The sequence below is a fragment of the Panthera uncia genome (genome assembly GCF_023721935.1).
Source record: "Panthera uncia isolate 11264 chromosome B2 unlocalized genomic scaffold, Puncia_PCG_1.0 HiC_scaffold_24, whole genome shotgun sequence".
Classification (NCBI taxonomy): domain Eukaryota; kingdom Metazoa; phylum Chordata; class Mammalia; order Carnivora; family Felidae; genus Panthera; species Panthera uncia.
The window spans coordinates 36,665,720-36,680,349 of record NW_026057580.1 but is presented as its reverse complement, the minus strand read 5'-3'; the positions used below and the strand labels follow the sequence as shown (position 1 = coordinate 36,680,349).

The following is a 14,630-nucleotide window of genomic DNA, read 5'->3' as shown; positions in this document are numbered from 1 at the left end:
GAGCAGCAAACAGACGGCTGCCAAACATGACTGATGGAAAAGCCATACAGTTACAACTGCTGACGACAGCTGGCTCAGCGACCCCAAACAAGTGAAACCATCTGTGGGGCGATGCATGCAGCCAGAAGAGATGCTATTGAAAACCAATAAGTGCACTGCAGCTAGAGGTGTTTGTATTTGAGCAGACATTAAAGATGAGAAGAATGGCCAGTCTGCTTAAATACGATGACTTTCAGCACACCATCAAAAGTGCCTTGGTTGACCTGGTCTTTCTACTGGCCCAGGACAGAACTTGTTAAATTACCACGCCATACACAGAAAAATTTATCTGAGATGAGTAAGGGCTTGGGCCCTACTGATGGGAATCAAGTGCCTGAAATACCAGTTTTTCTTTCCATTAAATGCCACTGAAAATTTTCATTGAAAATATTTGTATTTTGTATCATATTTTTCTCAGAAGACTAGTAGCAGCATCCAAATCCTTTTTATAAGACCAACCCCTACTTTCACATGAAAACAGTTCCCTTCTCCAGTTTCTCCCAAAAGGCGGGGCGGGGTGGGGAGGGAGGGATATCCTCTATCTATCAAAGTCTATTGTCCCTCTGATTCCTGATGATAGGTTAAGATCTGGAATTCTGCATCCTTTCATGAGCTCTTATAAGTAAAAAGGCCCCATCATGATCTGAATCTTAGTTTCACCTAATTTTCCTCATCTGTTCCTTCAATTGACCTCCCTAAAAGGTAAAATCACTCTCACAGCTCCAAAGACTATGCTGCTTTGCCCATTTCAAAACCAGAATTTTAAACTTACTTAGAAGATTTATTTTTATTAATTTCTGTCTCCCCTCCAAACAGTAAATTCCATGAAGACAGGGCCTGTGTCTTTTTTAAATCACCATTATATTCCAACATCTGACACTGTGTTTGGCACATAATGGAGACTCAAATGATATTTACTGAATGAATGAATGAATGAATGAATGAAGAATGAATAAATGGTGAGTGAATGAATGAGAAAAGCAGGGTTAATAATACCACCTGCTTTATAGAGTTATTGTAAAGATTAAATGAGATGCATGTAAAAGTGCCTGGTATAATGCCTGGCATGTAAATTTGTGATAAGTGTAGGTTATTACTACTTACAATAATAATAATAACTTGATGCTGCTCTTCCGGGGAAGAACCCAATCACAAGCTTTGCAAGGAATAACTTTCTTCTTAGCTAAAAGGAAGTCACTGAAGAAATTCTGATATCCCCCTCCTGCTGGTCCAAAATGCCCAGTAAGGGAAGGAAAGGGGCAAACACATGTGACATTTATACCAAAATCATGAACATGAAGGCCCAAAGATAGTATATCTGTACTAGTATGCCTGCAATGTATCAGCCTTGTGCCTGTAGATTATAACAGGTTCAATCTGGATGCCCCTTCCGTGGGCAACTCTGTGTTTTAGGGGTGATTCCAGATGAATTTCATTTTTCATTTTCTTCAGTTTCTAGTAGCAGTAACGAAGGAGACTGGATTCAACAAGAAATGGCTAAAAAGGTTGGCCACCAGGGGAAATACTCAGAGATGACTCTGAAGAGCATCTGCCAGCTCAGTACCACATCAGTGACTTCCAGCCCAACAACAAGCTAAGCTCAACCAGATCACTATGGGGTATTTAAAAAGAGCAAACAGCAGCTCCTCAATGTCAATGCATCTTTACAGTAACTCCCAACATTACATCAAATCATCCAGAGGTAAGAGGACTGACAAGGAAGAAACTGTAAAGTCTCTTGATTCAAGAACCTTCTAAAGGATTTGCTCTCAAACTTGTGTGTGCATTAGAATGACCAAGAAAGCTGAAGAAGGCAGCTCACAGACTCTGAATCTGTGAAGTCTGTGAGTGGGAACCCCTTTTCCTTTTGACAAGATCTTCAGATGCTTTGGATACAGAACAAATTTAAGAATCGCCTTATTAAGTACTCCTAGAAGCTAAAAGTGCCTATTTATCCAAGGTGAGGACCTTCTAAACTGGAAGATTTCCACTGTGTCTAAAAACCCCATTCTCTTAATTAAATTTGCATATTCTTATGAAGTCTTGGGATAAAACCATTACACTAAAGGTTAAATATGAAACTGGAATAATTATTTGACAGAAAATTACTAACTGCCAAGAAATAAATGATATTAGAGTTTAAACATGATTGGTTCATTTAAAGTTTTCTTAAATTAGACCTACATTTTATTAACATTTTCTATTCAGATTTGTTATGAATACAAGGAAAACTTGTAAACAATTTTGGACACATTGAAAAATACTTAAATAGAATTAAACAGAATTTCTAATTTGTAATTGGAAGTGTAACCATAACTAAAATATTTGTTAAATGTAACTCCTTATATTGGTATAGATAACTACATATATACAATAAAACCTTCAAATCTATTTTTTTAAGAGAAAGGACTTAAACAGATACCAACCTTGTACACACATTCAAATTCAAGTGATTTATATCATCCTTATTGTCTCTGACAGCAACATCTAAATCAAAGGCTTCTTGGTCTTGAACAGATCTTCGTCTTCTGGAGGAACCCGAATCTTTCACATTATAAATAACATTAAGCTGCAATAAATAATAAATTAACATAAATACTAAACTAGTAATAAATCATTAGCAATATATTACCACCATTATGTATTATAAATATCAGGTAATGATTCTCTTTGGGATAAACCCAACTAGAACTGTAATCTTCAATCAAGGAAAAAGCTAGTTTTACTAGCTAAAAAAGTACTATTATTAACAAGTGTTATAAAAGCTTATAAGAAATGATTTTTAAAATTGAGGGAATTGTTAGCTAATACTCCAAAACAAGTATAGACCTTCACGATATTATGGATATGGCTTTTTTTCCTCCCAAAGAATGTAAAACATTCCCTTTAGGAAAAGAAGCGATACTACTGCCTATCTCCTCTTGAGAGCATCCGCTAACTCCTAAGTTCTGCTGCTCAACTGGTGTCATTTTTCACAAACGGGAACCTTAGAAACTCTCAGTAAAATAAATCAAAAATAAAACATTCAAGAGCCCTGGTTGAACAGAAACCTGTTCAATTACTCAGCATTCTTTTTGACCATATAACATTTTTCAAAGATGATAAAATAAATGATGAATTTCAAGACAACTTGGTCTTTTTCAGCAAATACTCTGTGCCTACCACTAGTGTGAAAGGTACTGTGGGGACACTGGGCAAGTGTAAGGGCAAGTTTTGTTTTTTGTTTTTTGTTGTTGTTTTTTTTTGTTGTTCTTGTTGTTATTTTTTTCCCCAAAGAGTTCCTAAGATCAGAAGCTCTGGAATACACTCAAAATTTCCTACACCTGCCTCATGCCAAGTTGAATTGGAACCTATTGCAATTTTGTACCTCTTCCACCTTTTTTGATACCACAATTCATAAGCCTTATTGTTGCTATGTAATGTTGTATTTTCTTATACTTAAATCTCACACACACACACACACACACACACACACACCCTCAGAACTAAACACCTAGTACCCACTGTAGATTTTCACACTTCAAATTTTTTTTAATTTTATTTCTTTACTTTTGGGGGGGTGGAGCATGAGCACGTGTGTGAGCAGGGGAAGAGCAGAGAGACAGGGAGAGATAGAGAATCTCAAGCAGGCTCTGCACTGTCAGCACTGGAGCCTGACACGGGTCTTGAACCCATGAACTGTGAGATCATGACCTGAGCCGAAACCAAGAGTCAGACACTTCACTGACTGACTGAGCCACCCAAGTGCCCCTGATTTTCACACTTTAAAAAATATTCTTTCTAAGCCTTCCTCTTTCAAACCTAAGAATTACAACTTTTTATTCTGCTACACCTAGCTCATATAATCCTTCATTCCCTTGATCATTCTGGTTATCTCACTCTGAATATTCTCTAACTCTTTCTGGAACCACAATTAAAATTTTAGAATATTCTTAGAGGAGCTGAAGAATGGTTTCATAAAATTGGAGAGACGGTCTCTGTTATTTCCATCATCCTCGTTCCAGTGGCATGCAATTGTCGTTAGAGACCAACGTCATCAGGAAACAAACAAGAACTACAAAATGTGTCCTCTGGATCATAATTAATACTCATCTATAATGTAGTATTAGGGTTAATGTTTGACCTACAAAAAGCTCAACTGCCCATTCAGAAAACTTTGAGATGTCTTGCAGTTTATTTCCAACAGTTTAGCATTTTAGTACTTCAAACAGGTTAACACTTACTGCAAACCTGAGAAGTTTCTTTGCTTTTCTGTATCCAGAGTGCTTACAAAAATATCAACTAAAAGAAATCTCAGTAACTATTTCTGGGTGACCAACTTTTTTGCAATTTGTTTCTCCATCATGAGAAGTGCCTATAAGATTTCTGCATGTTGATACAGATTTGGAATAGTGAGTGTTCTGACCAGCAGGTACCTTTTTTTTTTTTAACAATTTATTCATTTTTGAGAGACAGAGCATGAGCAAAGGAGGGGCAGAGAGAAGGAGACACAGAATCTGAATCAGGGTCCAGGCTCTGAGCTGTCAGCACAGAACCTGATGTGGGGCTTGAACCCACGAACCGCGAGATCGTGACCTGGGCTGAAGTCAGATGCTTAACTGACTGAGCCACCCAGGCACTCCAGTAGGTACCACATTTACTGCTGTGTTCCTTCAAAACTCAAGTAAAACTCATTTGGCTTCAGTAATTCGTCTACATTTGGTTTATCAAGAATCAATTCCAACCAATTTGGTGATTTAAGTACATATAGTTTTTCAATTATACCTAAAATAGCCTTTGTATTTACTTTTAGATTTGCTATTTGCATTGAAAGACAGCTTGGGAATGAGAATTTTCACATGGCCTTTGTTAGTAAAGACAAATATAAATTATTCACCCTTTTCTTTTTCTATCCTTTTTGTTGGATACTATTCCTTTTAACTGTGATCATTTTTCCTTGATTTTTAAAAAACATTTACTGCTATGTTTTGAATATCATATAAAATAATCTTAGAATCACTTAGAAATAATTCTATCTGCCCTCCTTAGCTAGTATATCTGTCCTTTCAACTAGAATACTTGTATGGTTTTTTGGAAAAGTAACTTTCCTCTATCATAGCCATTTTTTAACTTTCTCAGTAACTCTTTCAGGGTTTGTTTGGTTTGTATATTCTAACCAAACACATAACCATTTTTGGTCCCATCACATATTGTTTTTGGTTTCCAGTAAGATTATGTCAAGTCCTGGGGCACGTGGGTGGTTCAGTTGGTTAATGGCTCAGGTCATGATCTCATGGTTCATGAGTTCGAGCCCCACATCAGACTCTGTGCTGGCAGCTCGGAGCCTGGAACCTCCTTCAGATTCTGTGTCTCCCTTTTTCTCTGCTCCTCCCGCACTCATGCTCTGCCTCTGTCTCTCTCACCCAAAAATAAATGAACATGAAAAAAAATTTTTTTTAAAGATTATGTCAAGTCCCTGTAATTTTCAATGTATTATGTACTATAATAACTATTCGACTCAGGATTTTACATACTATTTTGATTTTATTCTAGCCCTATTGCACCATTAAGGGTAAGTTTCATTGGATTTTATTCTTATAACAAAGCGCTAAACGTAACATGCTCTAATTGTTTTATTTACTATTGTATAAGATTTTCCATTAAAAGGACACATTTCCTATCTTCAAGTCAATTCCTTATAATATCATGTTGACCTTTATGTTTTTAAATGGATATTAAAAAGTTATAGGTAAAATTTTAAATGTATTTATTTATCAAGTCATAGTAGAAACTCTCCCAGCATTAGAATTTCTGAGCTGTATTTTCACAAAAAAAGTGAAAGTTGGGACTTCCCAACAAGTCACATGAATCACATTGGAAGAATTAATCCTAACTTCAAAAAGCATATGATACTCAAGAAATATTTTTCCAAGGTTATCAATCCATTTGGTTACTGTCAACTGACTACTAGTAACATCTCTGATACTTTTTATTAAAGAGAGTGATCTATCTTGCCTAAGTCCACAGAAATAAATCCTCAAGAATTTTATACATTAAGTTAAAGATTTAGCAGTACCCCCCAAAATTATTAAAACAAGCCATATTTAACTAAACAAAAATAAACATTGTTACATACCTGACAAATCGCAAATCCAAAACCACTTGCGGAAATATTAACTGCAGTTGGCTGTACCACTGAAAGCTGAATAAAGGTGGAAAAAAGGTGAATAAGATTAATATTCCATATCTAGGTCCTTCCAGGTAGCACAAGAGATCAGTGTTATCCCTCACTGGCAGTGTATGCCATCTGTGGGAAGCTCTAAGAATTTTGCACAGTCTCACATATCAAAAGCTATGGGCTCATCAGAGAAGAGAGGTGAAGACAGATGAAGGGACACTCTCCACACACCCTCACCTTTGCCCTTTGGGAGGGCACATCAGTGCCATAGTCAGGGCTGCCCTTCTGAAGCAGGAAAGACAAGAAACAACGGTCATCTCCCTCCTCCAGTCTCCCTTAGTCAGCACCTAATCTTCTGGCCTTCCCACGAACCCAGTGGCACATGATCATTGATTATGATGAACACTATTCCTTCTCTTCTATCACTATTCCCCTTCCTCATTTTTCAGCCTTGAAGTTAGCACTTTCATCCCTCACTCTCAACTTCCCACAAGGTTAACCACAGGAATAAAGTTAGGGTCTAGAATAGTCCTTTATTACGTTTCAAAGGAAGAATCCTACTACTGGCTCTATCAATTCTCCTAAGAGGACATGTGGTCTAGCTAAAAAAGAACATGGTCTGAAATCATGGGTTCAAACCCTAGCTCTACTATTGCTAGCAACATAATCTTAAACAAGTTACTTAACCTCTGTCTCAGCTTCAGTTTTATCATGTGCATGGTGGGGATGAAAGTACTTACTTTCTTAGTGTCGGTTTGAGAAGTAAATGCAATAGCACATGTAAAGAAATCTGGCACAGTGCCTGCAAAGAATAGGAACTCAACAGGTGTGTTCATTCTTTTCCCAATATGATAGAGCCCATGGTTCCTCCTTTTCCAAATCTTTCCAAAGTTCCCATCCCCTCCTTTCTTCCCCAGCTCAGCAGTTCAACCAACGGAGGACACTCCTTCCCCCCAGTCCCTTTACAAGGCTCTAGAAACAAGTCTTTGTTGAAGTCGATAGAATGGAAATAAAATAGCATTCCAGCATAAGGAATCATCCACATGGAATTTTAAATAACCACCCCCTTGTCCATACCTCTGCCATCTGGAGAAGAAAGCAGTTCTGTCTGTCAATCTGAAACTTTATAGGACTTGGTGAACTGGGCCCCATCACAGTCACTTGGACGTTCGTACTTTCTGTGTTCATTAGAGCTGCAAATTCAGATAGGGCCTTCAAGGCCACAATGGTGTCCTGTTGAGGAAAGAACAACATGTGTGCATGTAAGTATATATCAAGGTCACCAAAGAGTAAATTTAGTAATGTTTAGGACACCCACTATGCATTCATCCACCTTCCTTGAGAGTGGAGCTCTCCTTTATTCATTTTTGAATGTCCTTGACCTACAGTACAGGAAAGGTGTGGAAAATATCCGCTGATTGAAGCTGAGTATCTACTGTATCAGTTACCATAGATGAAAGATGACCAACATAATGGGGAACTAATTTATTCCATATACATATCAGATACGTTGTTTATATCAGTGATGAGAAAAAATTAAAATGAGTAACTCAGACCTTTGACTTAAGGTACCAAATTTTTTAATTGCCAATTTTATGAAGTCATGAAAAAAGCAATCATATACTTCCTTTAAAACATTACGTATATATTTAAACTATTAATTAGTTAAAAAAATTAAAAACTATGGGGCGCCTGGGTGGTGCAGTCGGTTAAGCATCCGACTCTTGATCTCGGCTCAGGTCATGACTTCATGGTTCGTGAGTTCGAGCCCCACATCAGGCTTTGCACCAGAGTGCTTGGGATTGTGTCTCTCCTTCTCTCTGCCCCTCCCAGGCTTGTGCGTGTGCACTCTCTCTCTCTCAAAATAAATAAATAAACATTTAAAAAGTTAAAAACTATCATCACTCACCTGGGTAGATGCAAAACCTCCCAAGCTATTCCTTTGCCTGCTTAGCCACCTCATAATCGGGATTCCCTCAGAAACCTGATATTGCAGGAAGTGTGAAAGTAGCGCATAGGCTGCAATTTCAATATCCAGGGAGCGTGGCTGCCAGGATTCAGAAAGTTTAGACTCTGAAGACACCCAGAATTGCATGCCTCCTGCAAAAGACAAGTAATAATAGTCTGGCCAACTGAACAAAAATTACATTTTATACCATTAAATATCCCTACACTGGTCCAAGTTCTACCTGGCTATATATAAAAATATATACATATATATTTATGCCATGCAAATACATGTGTATTCACAAACACAGACACACATATAAGCATTCACTTATATGTCACTTTCTAAACTATCATAACTTTTAAATTTTCATCCTTTTCCTCTTGCTTATATTTTAGAATGTTTTGATGAAAATAATTTCCCAAGAGAAATCCCACATGTTTGGCTCAAGACTAAACAGCTATAAATAAGAAAAAATATATACTCTAGAAGATTTCTGACCAGGCCATCCCAAAAATATTTTAGGATACATTAGAAAGAACCCTGTTCTGGGAATCTGCCATTAACCAGCTCTAATGTTCTAGGAAACCTCGCCTTTTTTTTCATTATCTGAAACTTGGTGTTATAAGTTCAAAATCCAAGGCCCCAAGAAAAAATGAAGGACTCTGGCCAACTTGACAATCTTCCTAGAAATATCCCTGCTGCCCCCAGAGGAACATCTTACTTGGTGCTCCCTACCCCCTTTCAAATATTACTCTTTAGATGATGATTACACTTAGGTGGAATGTGAAATAACTACCACTTGTACAAGCAGAGAAGGAATACCAAGGACTTCCATCTCTGTGTAATAATCTATCCCCAGCACTGCAACAGGCAAAAAAAAAAAAAAAAAAAAAAAATAGTAAGAATTCATTTTAAGGTACCGCTAACAATAATGCAATATTTTTCACACTCTTAGAAATCACTTTCTGTAGTGTAGTGTGGAAAACACTTTCTACAATTATCCCTTCTTGAATTAACAGGGCTTTGAATCAGTAGACATTACCTAAAATTATTTCTGCCCACCCATCCCCATCTCTGTGTCTGTCTGTCTGTCTATCTACCTATCTCTCTCTCTGTCTCCCTCACACACCCACACCACTCCCTGGATCCCTGACCAAAGAGGCCATTTGGGAAGTAGCAACACCTGTACTTTTTGTCCTGTTGTAGTTCATTAAAACAAAAAGTCACCCAACTCACTAACAGCATTTTGTGGCATTCGCATTCTATGAGTTAGCATATTCATTCAAATTTTGAACATTTGCTAGGAGTTATTCCCATTTTACATCTAGGGAAACTGAAGCTTATAAAAGCAAGTAGCAGAACCAGAATTCAAACCCAAGTCTCTCCACAACCCAACATCCTACGGACCATTGAAGGCCACCCAACCAGAAATGGTATCAGAGAACTCAAAAGGTAACTGACATAGGGCAGAACATATCTGAAAGAAGGAAACAACCAAGCCCCGAATTCTCTAGAAAACTCAGGGAGAGCAGAAGCAGCCATGTCAGACCCATCTGATCTCATCTGCATTTCATTTTTCTTCCATTTCACAAATTTTTTTAACGTTTATTTTTGAGAGACAGAGAGAGACACAGCATGAGTAGGGGAGGGGCGGAGAGAGAGGGAGACACAGAATCCAAAGCAGGCTCCAGGCTCTGAGCTGTCAGCACAGGGCCTGATGCAGGGCTCAAACTCACGAACCATGAGATCATAGCCTGAGCCAAAGTTGGACACTGAATCCACTGAGCCACCCAGGTACCCCTCTTCACATTCTGAAGATATAAATGTTATCAACTTCATATCTGGCTTACAAAACCTTTTCACATAATTTATATATTTCATAATGCATAGCAGTCTAACAATCTCAAATGACCCCATGCATTACCTTCTTGTTCTGCTCTCCAAGTCAGCATATTCAAAGCTTCCTTGGCTTTAGGGCTCCCGACAGATGACAGTGCATAAGTTATAAGAGCTAAAGTATAATTGTCTGAAATTCCTCTATTAAATTCAGACTCCAAAAAGTTGATAGACTCTTGTACATCAATATTAGGCTAGAAAAAAAAACATATATTTTACTATTGAAAATAACCCATAACCACACATTTAAATGAAAAGTATTTTTAAACATTTATTCAAAAAATAATTTCAGTGTCTGTTAAGCCCCTAACTTTGTCCTAGGCAATAGGAATCAATGATGATCATTGACATTTAAATATTTGCTATTCATTTTGAAAATAACACTGCTTTTGAAAAAGAAATGCAGGAATCATACCCATTTATAATTGCAGAAAAAACATAAGATATCTAAGAATAAACCTAACCAAAGAGGTGAAAGACCTGTACTCTGAAAACTATAAAACACTGATGAAAGAAATTGAAGATGACACAAACAAATGGAAAGACATTTCATGCTAAGGGACAGGAAGAACACATTTGTTAAAATGTCTATACTACCCAAAGAAATCTACACATTTAATACAATCCCTGTCAAAATACCACCAGCATTTTTCACAGAGCTGGAACAAACACTCCTAAAATTTGTATGGAACCACAAAAGACCCTGAATAGCCAAAGTAATCTTGAAAAACAAAAGCAAAGCTTGAAGGCATCACAATTCCAGAATTCAAGTTATATTATGAAGCTGTAGTAATCAAAACAGTATGGTAGTGGCACAAAAACAGACACACATATCAACAGAATAGAAAATCCAGAAATGAACTCACAACTACATGGTCAATTAATCTTTGATAAAGTAGGAAAGAATATCCCATAGGAAAAAGTCTCTTCAACAAATGGTGTTGGGAAAACTGGACAGCAAAATGCAAAAGAATGAAACTGGACCACTTTCTTACGCCATTCACAAAAATAAATTCATAATTGATTAAAGACCTAAATATGAGACCTGAAACCATTAAACCCTAGAAGAGAACACAGGCCTCTTTGACACTGGCCATAGTAACTTCTTTCTAGGTGTGTCTCCTGAAGGCAAGGGAAACAAAAGCAAAAATAAACTATTGGGAATACATCAAAATAAAAAGCTTCTGCACAGCAAAGAAAACAATCAACAAAACTAAAAGGCAAACCTATGGAATGAGAAAAGATATCTGCAGATTACATACCTGATAAAGGGTTAGTATCCAAAATATATAAAGAAATGATACAACTCAATACCCAAAAAGCAAATAATCCTATTAAAAATGGACAGAAGAGGGGCACCTGGTTGGCTTGGTCAGTAGATCATATGCCTCTTGATCTTGGGGCTATGAGTTTGAGCCCCATGTTGGGTGTAGCGATTACTTAAAAATAAAAAAAAATAAATCTTTTTAAAAATGGGCAGAAGATATGAATAGACAGTTTTCTAAAGAAGACATACAGATGGCAATGGGTAAATCAAAAGATTCTCAACATCACTCATCATCAGGGAAATGTAAATCAGAACTACAATGAGATATCACCTCACATCTGTCAGAATGACTAAAATCAACAACACAAGAAACAGGAGGTGTTGGCGAGGATATGGAGAAACGAGAACCCTCTTGCACTGTTGGTGGGAATGCAAACTGGTACAGTCACTCTGGAGGTTCCTCAGAACATTAAAAATAGAACTACCCTACCATCCAGCAATTTCACTACTAGGCACTTACCCAAAGAATACAAAAATACTGATTCGAAGGGATACATGCACCCCAATGTTTATAGCAGCATTGTCTACAATAGTTAAATTATGAAAACAGCCCTAGTGTCCACCAACTAATGAATGGATAAAGAAGATGTAGTACACATACAAACACACACACACACACACACACTGCAATAGTACTCAGCCATAAAAAAGAATTAAATCTTGCCATTTGCAATGACATGGATGGAGCTAGAAAGTATTATGCTAAGCAAAATAAGTCAGAGAAAGACAAATACCATAGGATTGCACTCAGATGCGGAATTTAAAAAACAAAACAAATAAAAAAAAAAACAAATGAACAAAGGAGGTAAAAATGAGGGAGAGGCAAATGGACTCTTAACTATAGAGAACAAACTGATGGTTATCAGAGGGGAGGAGAATGGGGAGATGGGTGAAATAGGTGATGGGGACTAAAGCAGTACACTTGTGATGAGCACCAGGTGATGTATGGAAGTGTTGAATCACTAAATTCTACACCTGAAAGTAATATTACACTGTATGTTAAGTAACTGGAATTTAAATAAAAACAGAAAGAAAGGAAGGAAAGAAAAGAAAAAAAATTTAAAAAGAAAAGAACACTGCTTTCCAGTTTTTATGAGTAAATAGGCACCATTCCCTAGAAGGAATAAGAAATAAAAAATAGAATTTTTTCTACCATTTAATATCATGAACTCAGACAAGAGCACAAAATATAGTTTGAGAAAAATGTTGGGGCGCCTGGGTGGCGCAGTCGGTTGGGCGTCCGACTTCAGCCAGGTCACGATCTCGCGGTCCGTGAGTTCGAGCCCCGCGTCAGGCTCTGGGCTGATGGCTCAGAGCCTGGAGCCTGTTTCCGATTCTGTCTCCCTCTCTCTCTGCCCCTCCCCCGTTCATGCTCTGTCTCTCTCTGTCCCAAAAAAATAAATAAACGTTGAAAAAAAAAAAAAAGAGAAAAATGTTACTCATATCTGATCTCAGGTGTTAAGGCTCTAAATTTAGGGGAAAGTTATCTTCCATGTGCCTAGTACTGGACTAGGGAAATGGCAGGAGCTTACAACAGAGAATGGCTGTTTTCAATCATGTGAAATGCAGCTGGCATTAAGGCAATAAAGGCATCAATCACTGAGACAGCTCTGGAGCAGAATTAAGCTCATTAGCATAACTTTCCATGTATACACATTCTCATCCAGACATCCATGCCTACTTAACATGCTTTTTAGAGTGTCGGTGTACTATGTACTAAATTAGCAGACATGGTCATTGCTCCATATTATTTTAGAAATTTAAAAAAATCCTTTGCAATCTAAATGTGCTAGAATACATTCCCAAATTCTGAAGAATTTTCTTTCCCCTAAGAAATTAACCTTTCCAATGATAAAATATGTATTGATTTACCTTACTAATAGCAAGTACAAAAACAGTTATATTAAAAAGAATTTTTAGAATTCTCTTTGTTATTCTGAAAGAGTGGGTTAATATTTTCATTTTCAGATTCTAAAATAAAGCCAGAAATGCAAAGCCAAAGGTGTCCAAATTCAGACCTCAAAAGTGATATACAATTGCAAAAGTCTTTAAGTTTCCAGACATTTGATCCATCAAGACCTACCTTCCTTGCGATTTTCCACCCATAATTTATTAAATTAAAGATTAAGTACCTGATATTTTTTATAGCCCAGGAGAGAAGTCACAATATAAGCTGTAAGTGTCACTGGACTTTTATTGCCACCTTGAAGCTCACTATGGATCACTCTTCCTGGCTCCCAAAATTCACCATTGGATTTCTGACGTCCTTTGAGCCAAGTATATGTTCTGTGTAACACATTCTCATCAATATCTATGTAAGGATCAGCTTCAAGGAAACATCTTAAAACAAAAGCTGACAACCTAGGTGAGAAAGGAGAAAAAACATATAAAATACACTCTATGAAGTCCTCTAACAGTGAACGAGAAAATATCAACAATAACAACATATTTTCTACCAGAAGATTCACCAAAGGATGATCACTAAAGAAAGAACAAAGGTAAGAAAGACAACCAAGAAACAACATAAACATCTCAGCCCAGCTGGTGGATACATTTTCCACTTGAGTGTGGTCAAGAAATTCCAGGTCAACTCACAAAATACCAGATTTGGAAAGGAATTTAGAAATCATCTAATCCTGCCTTATTATTTTATAGATTGGGAATTCAACACTCCAGGAGAGTTGAAGAAACTGTCCAAGGTTATCATCTTTGGACTTTTCTAGTTATTTACCAAAGAAGATCCCACCACACACTTCACTCAGCCCTAAAGCCATGGATTAACTATATATAATTCACAGTCAAACCAGAGTACGTTAAACTAGCAAAAATGGATAGTTTCTCTCCTATGAGACAGGAGTCAGAACATTACAGCCTACGAACCAAATCTGTCTGGGCCAAATCTGGTCCTTGTGCCAAATCCAGCCCAGGGTCTATTTACGTGTGCCTCTCTTCCACCACCCTCCACCTGAGCATGGTTTTTAAAGGGAAGGAAGGAAGGAAGGAAGGAAGGAAGGAAGGAAGGAAGGAAGAAAGAAAGAAAGAAAGAAAGAAAGAAAGAAAGAAAGAAAACACCAGAGACTTTATGTGGCCTGCAATGCCTAACATATTTACTATCTGAGCCTTTATAGCAAAAGTTTGCCAATGCTTGCTACAGAACAATATTTCACCTAAATATTTAGATGAAAAGATCATCAAGCAATAAAACACTGAAACCTTTCTATTTATGAATCTATATCCTGATGCATGCCAAAAGAAAATCT

At 37.2% G+C, this 14,630-nt stretch overlaps 1 protein-coding gene across 1 annotated transcript in view; it reads right to left on the bottom strand.

Moving 5' to 3' along the window:
• Nucleotides 1–14,630, bottom strand: part of CD109 (CD109 molecule) — a 161,706-nt gene that overhangs the window by 5,488 nt on the left and 141,588 nt on the right. Inside the window, exons 29-34 of the mRNA XM_049653909.1 lie at nt 13,503–13,731; nt 10,072–10,237; nt 8,106–8,296; nt 7,274–7,429; nt 6,155–6,220; nt 2,466–2,608 (exon numbers count right to left, since the gene is read on the bottom strand). Of these exons, the coding sequence (XP_049509866.1) occupies nt 2,466–2,608; nt 6,155–6,220; nt 7,274–7,429; nt 8,106–8,296; nt 10,072–10,237; nt 13,503–13,731 (951 nt within the window). The remainder of the gene's footprint in view (nt 1–2,465; nt 2,609–6,154; nt 6,221–7,273; nt 7,430–8,105; nt 8,297–10,071; nt 10,238–13,502; nt 13,732–14,630) is intronic.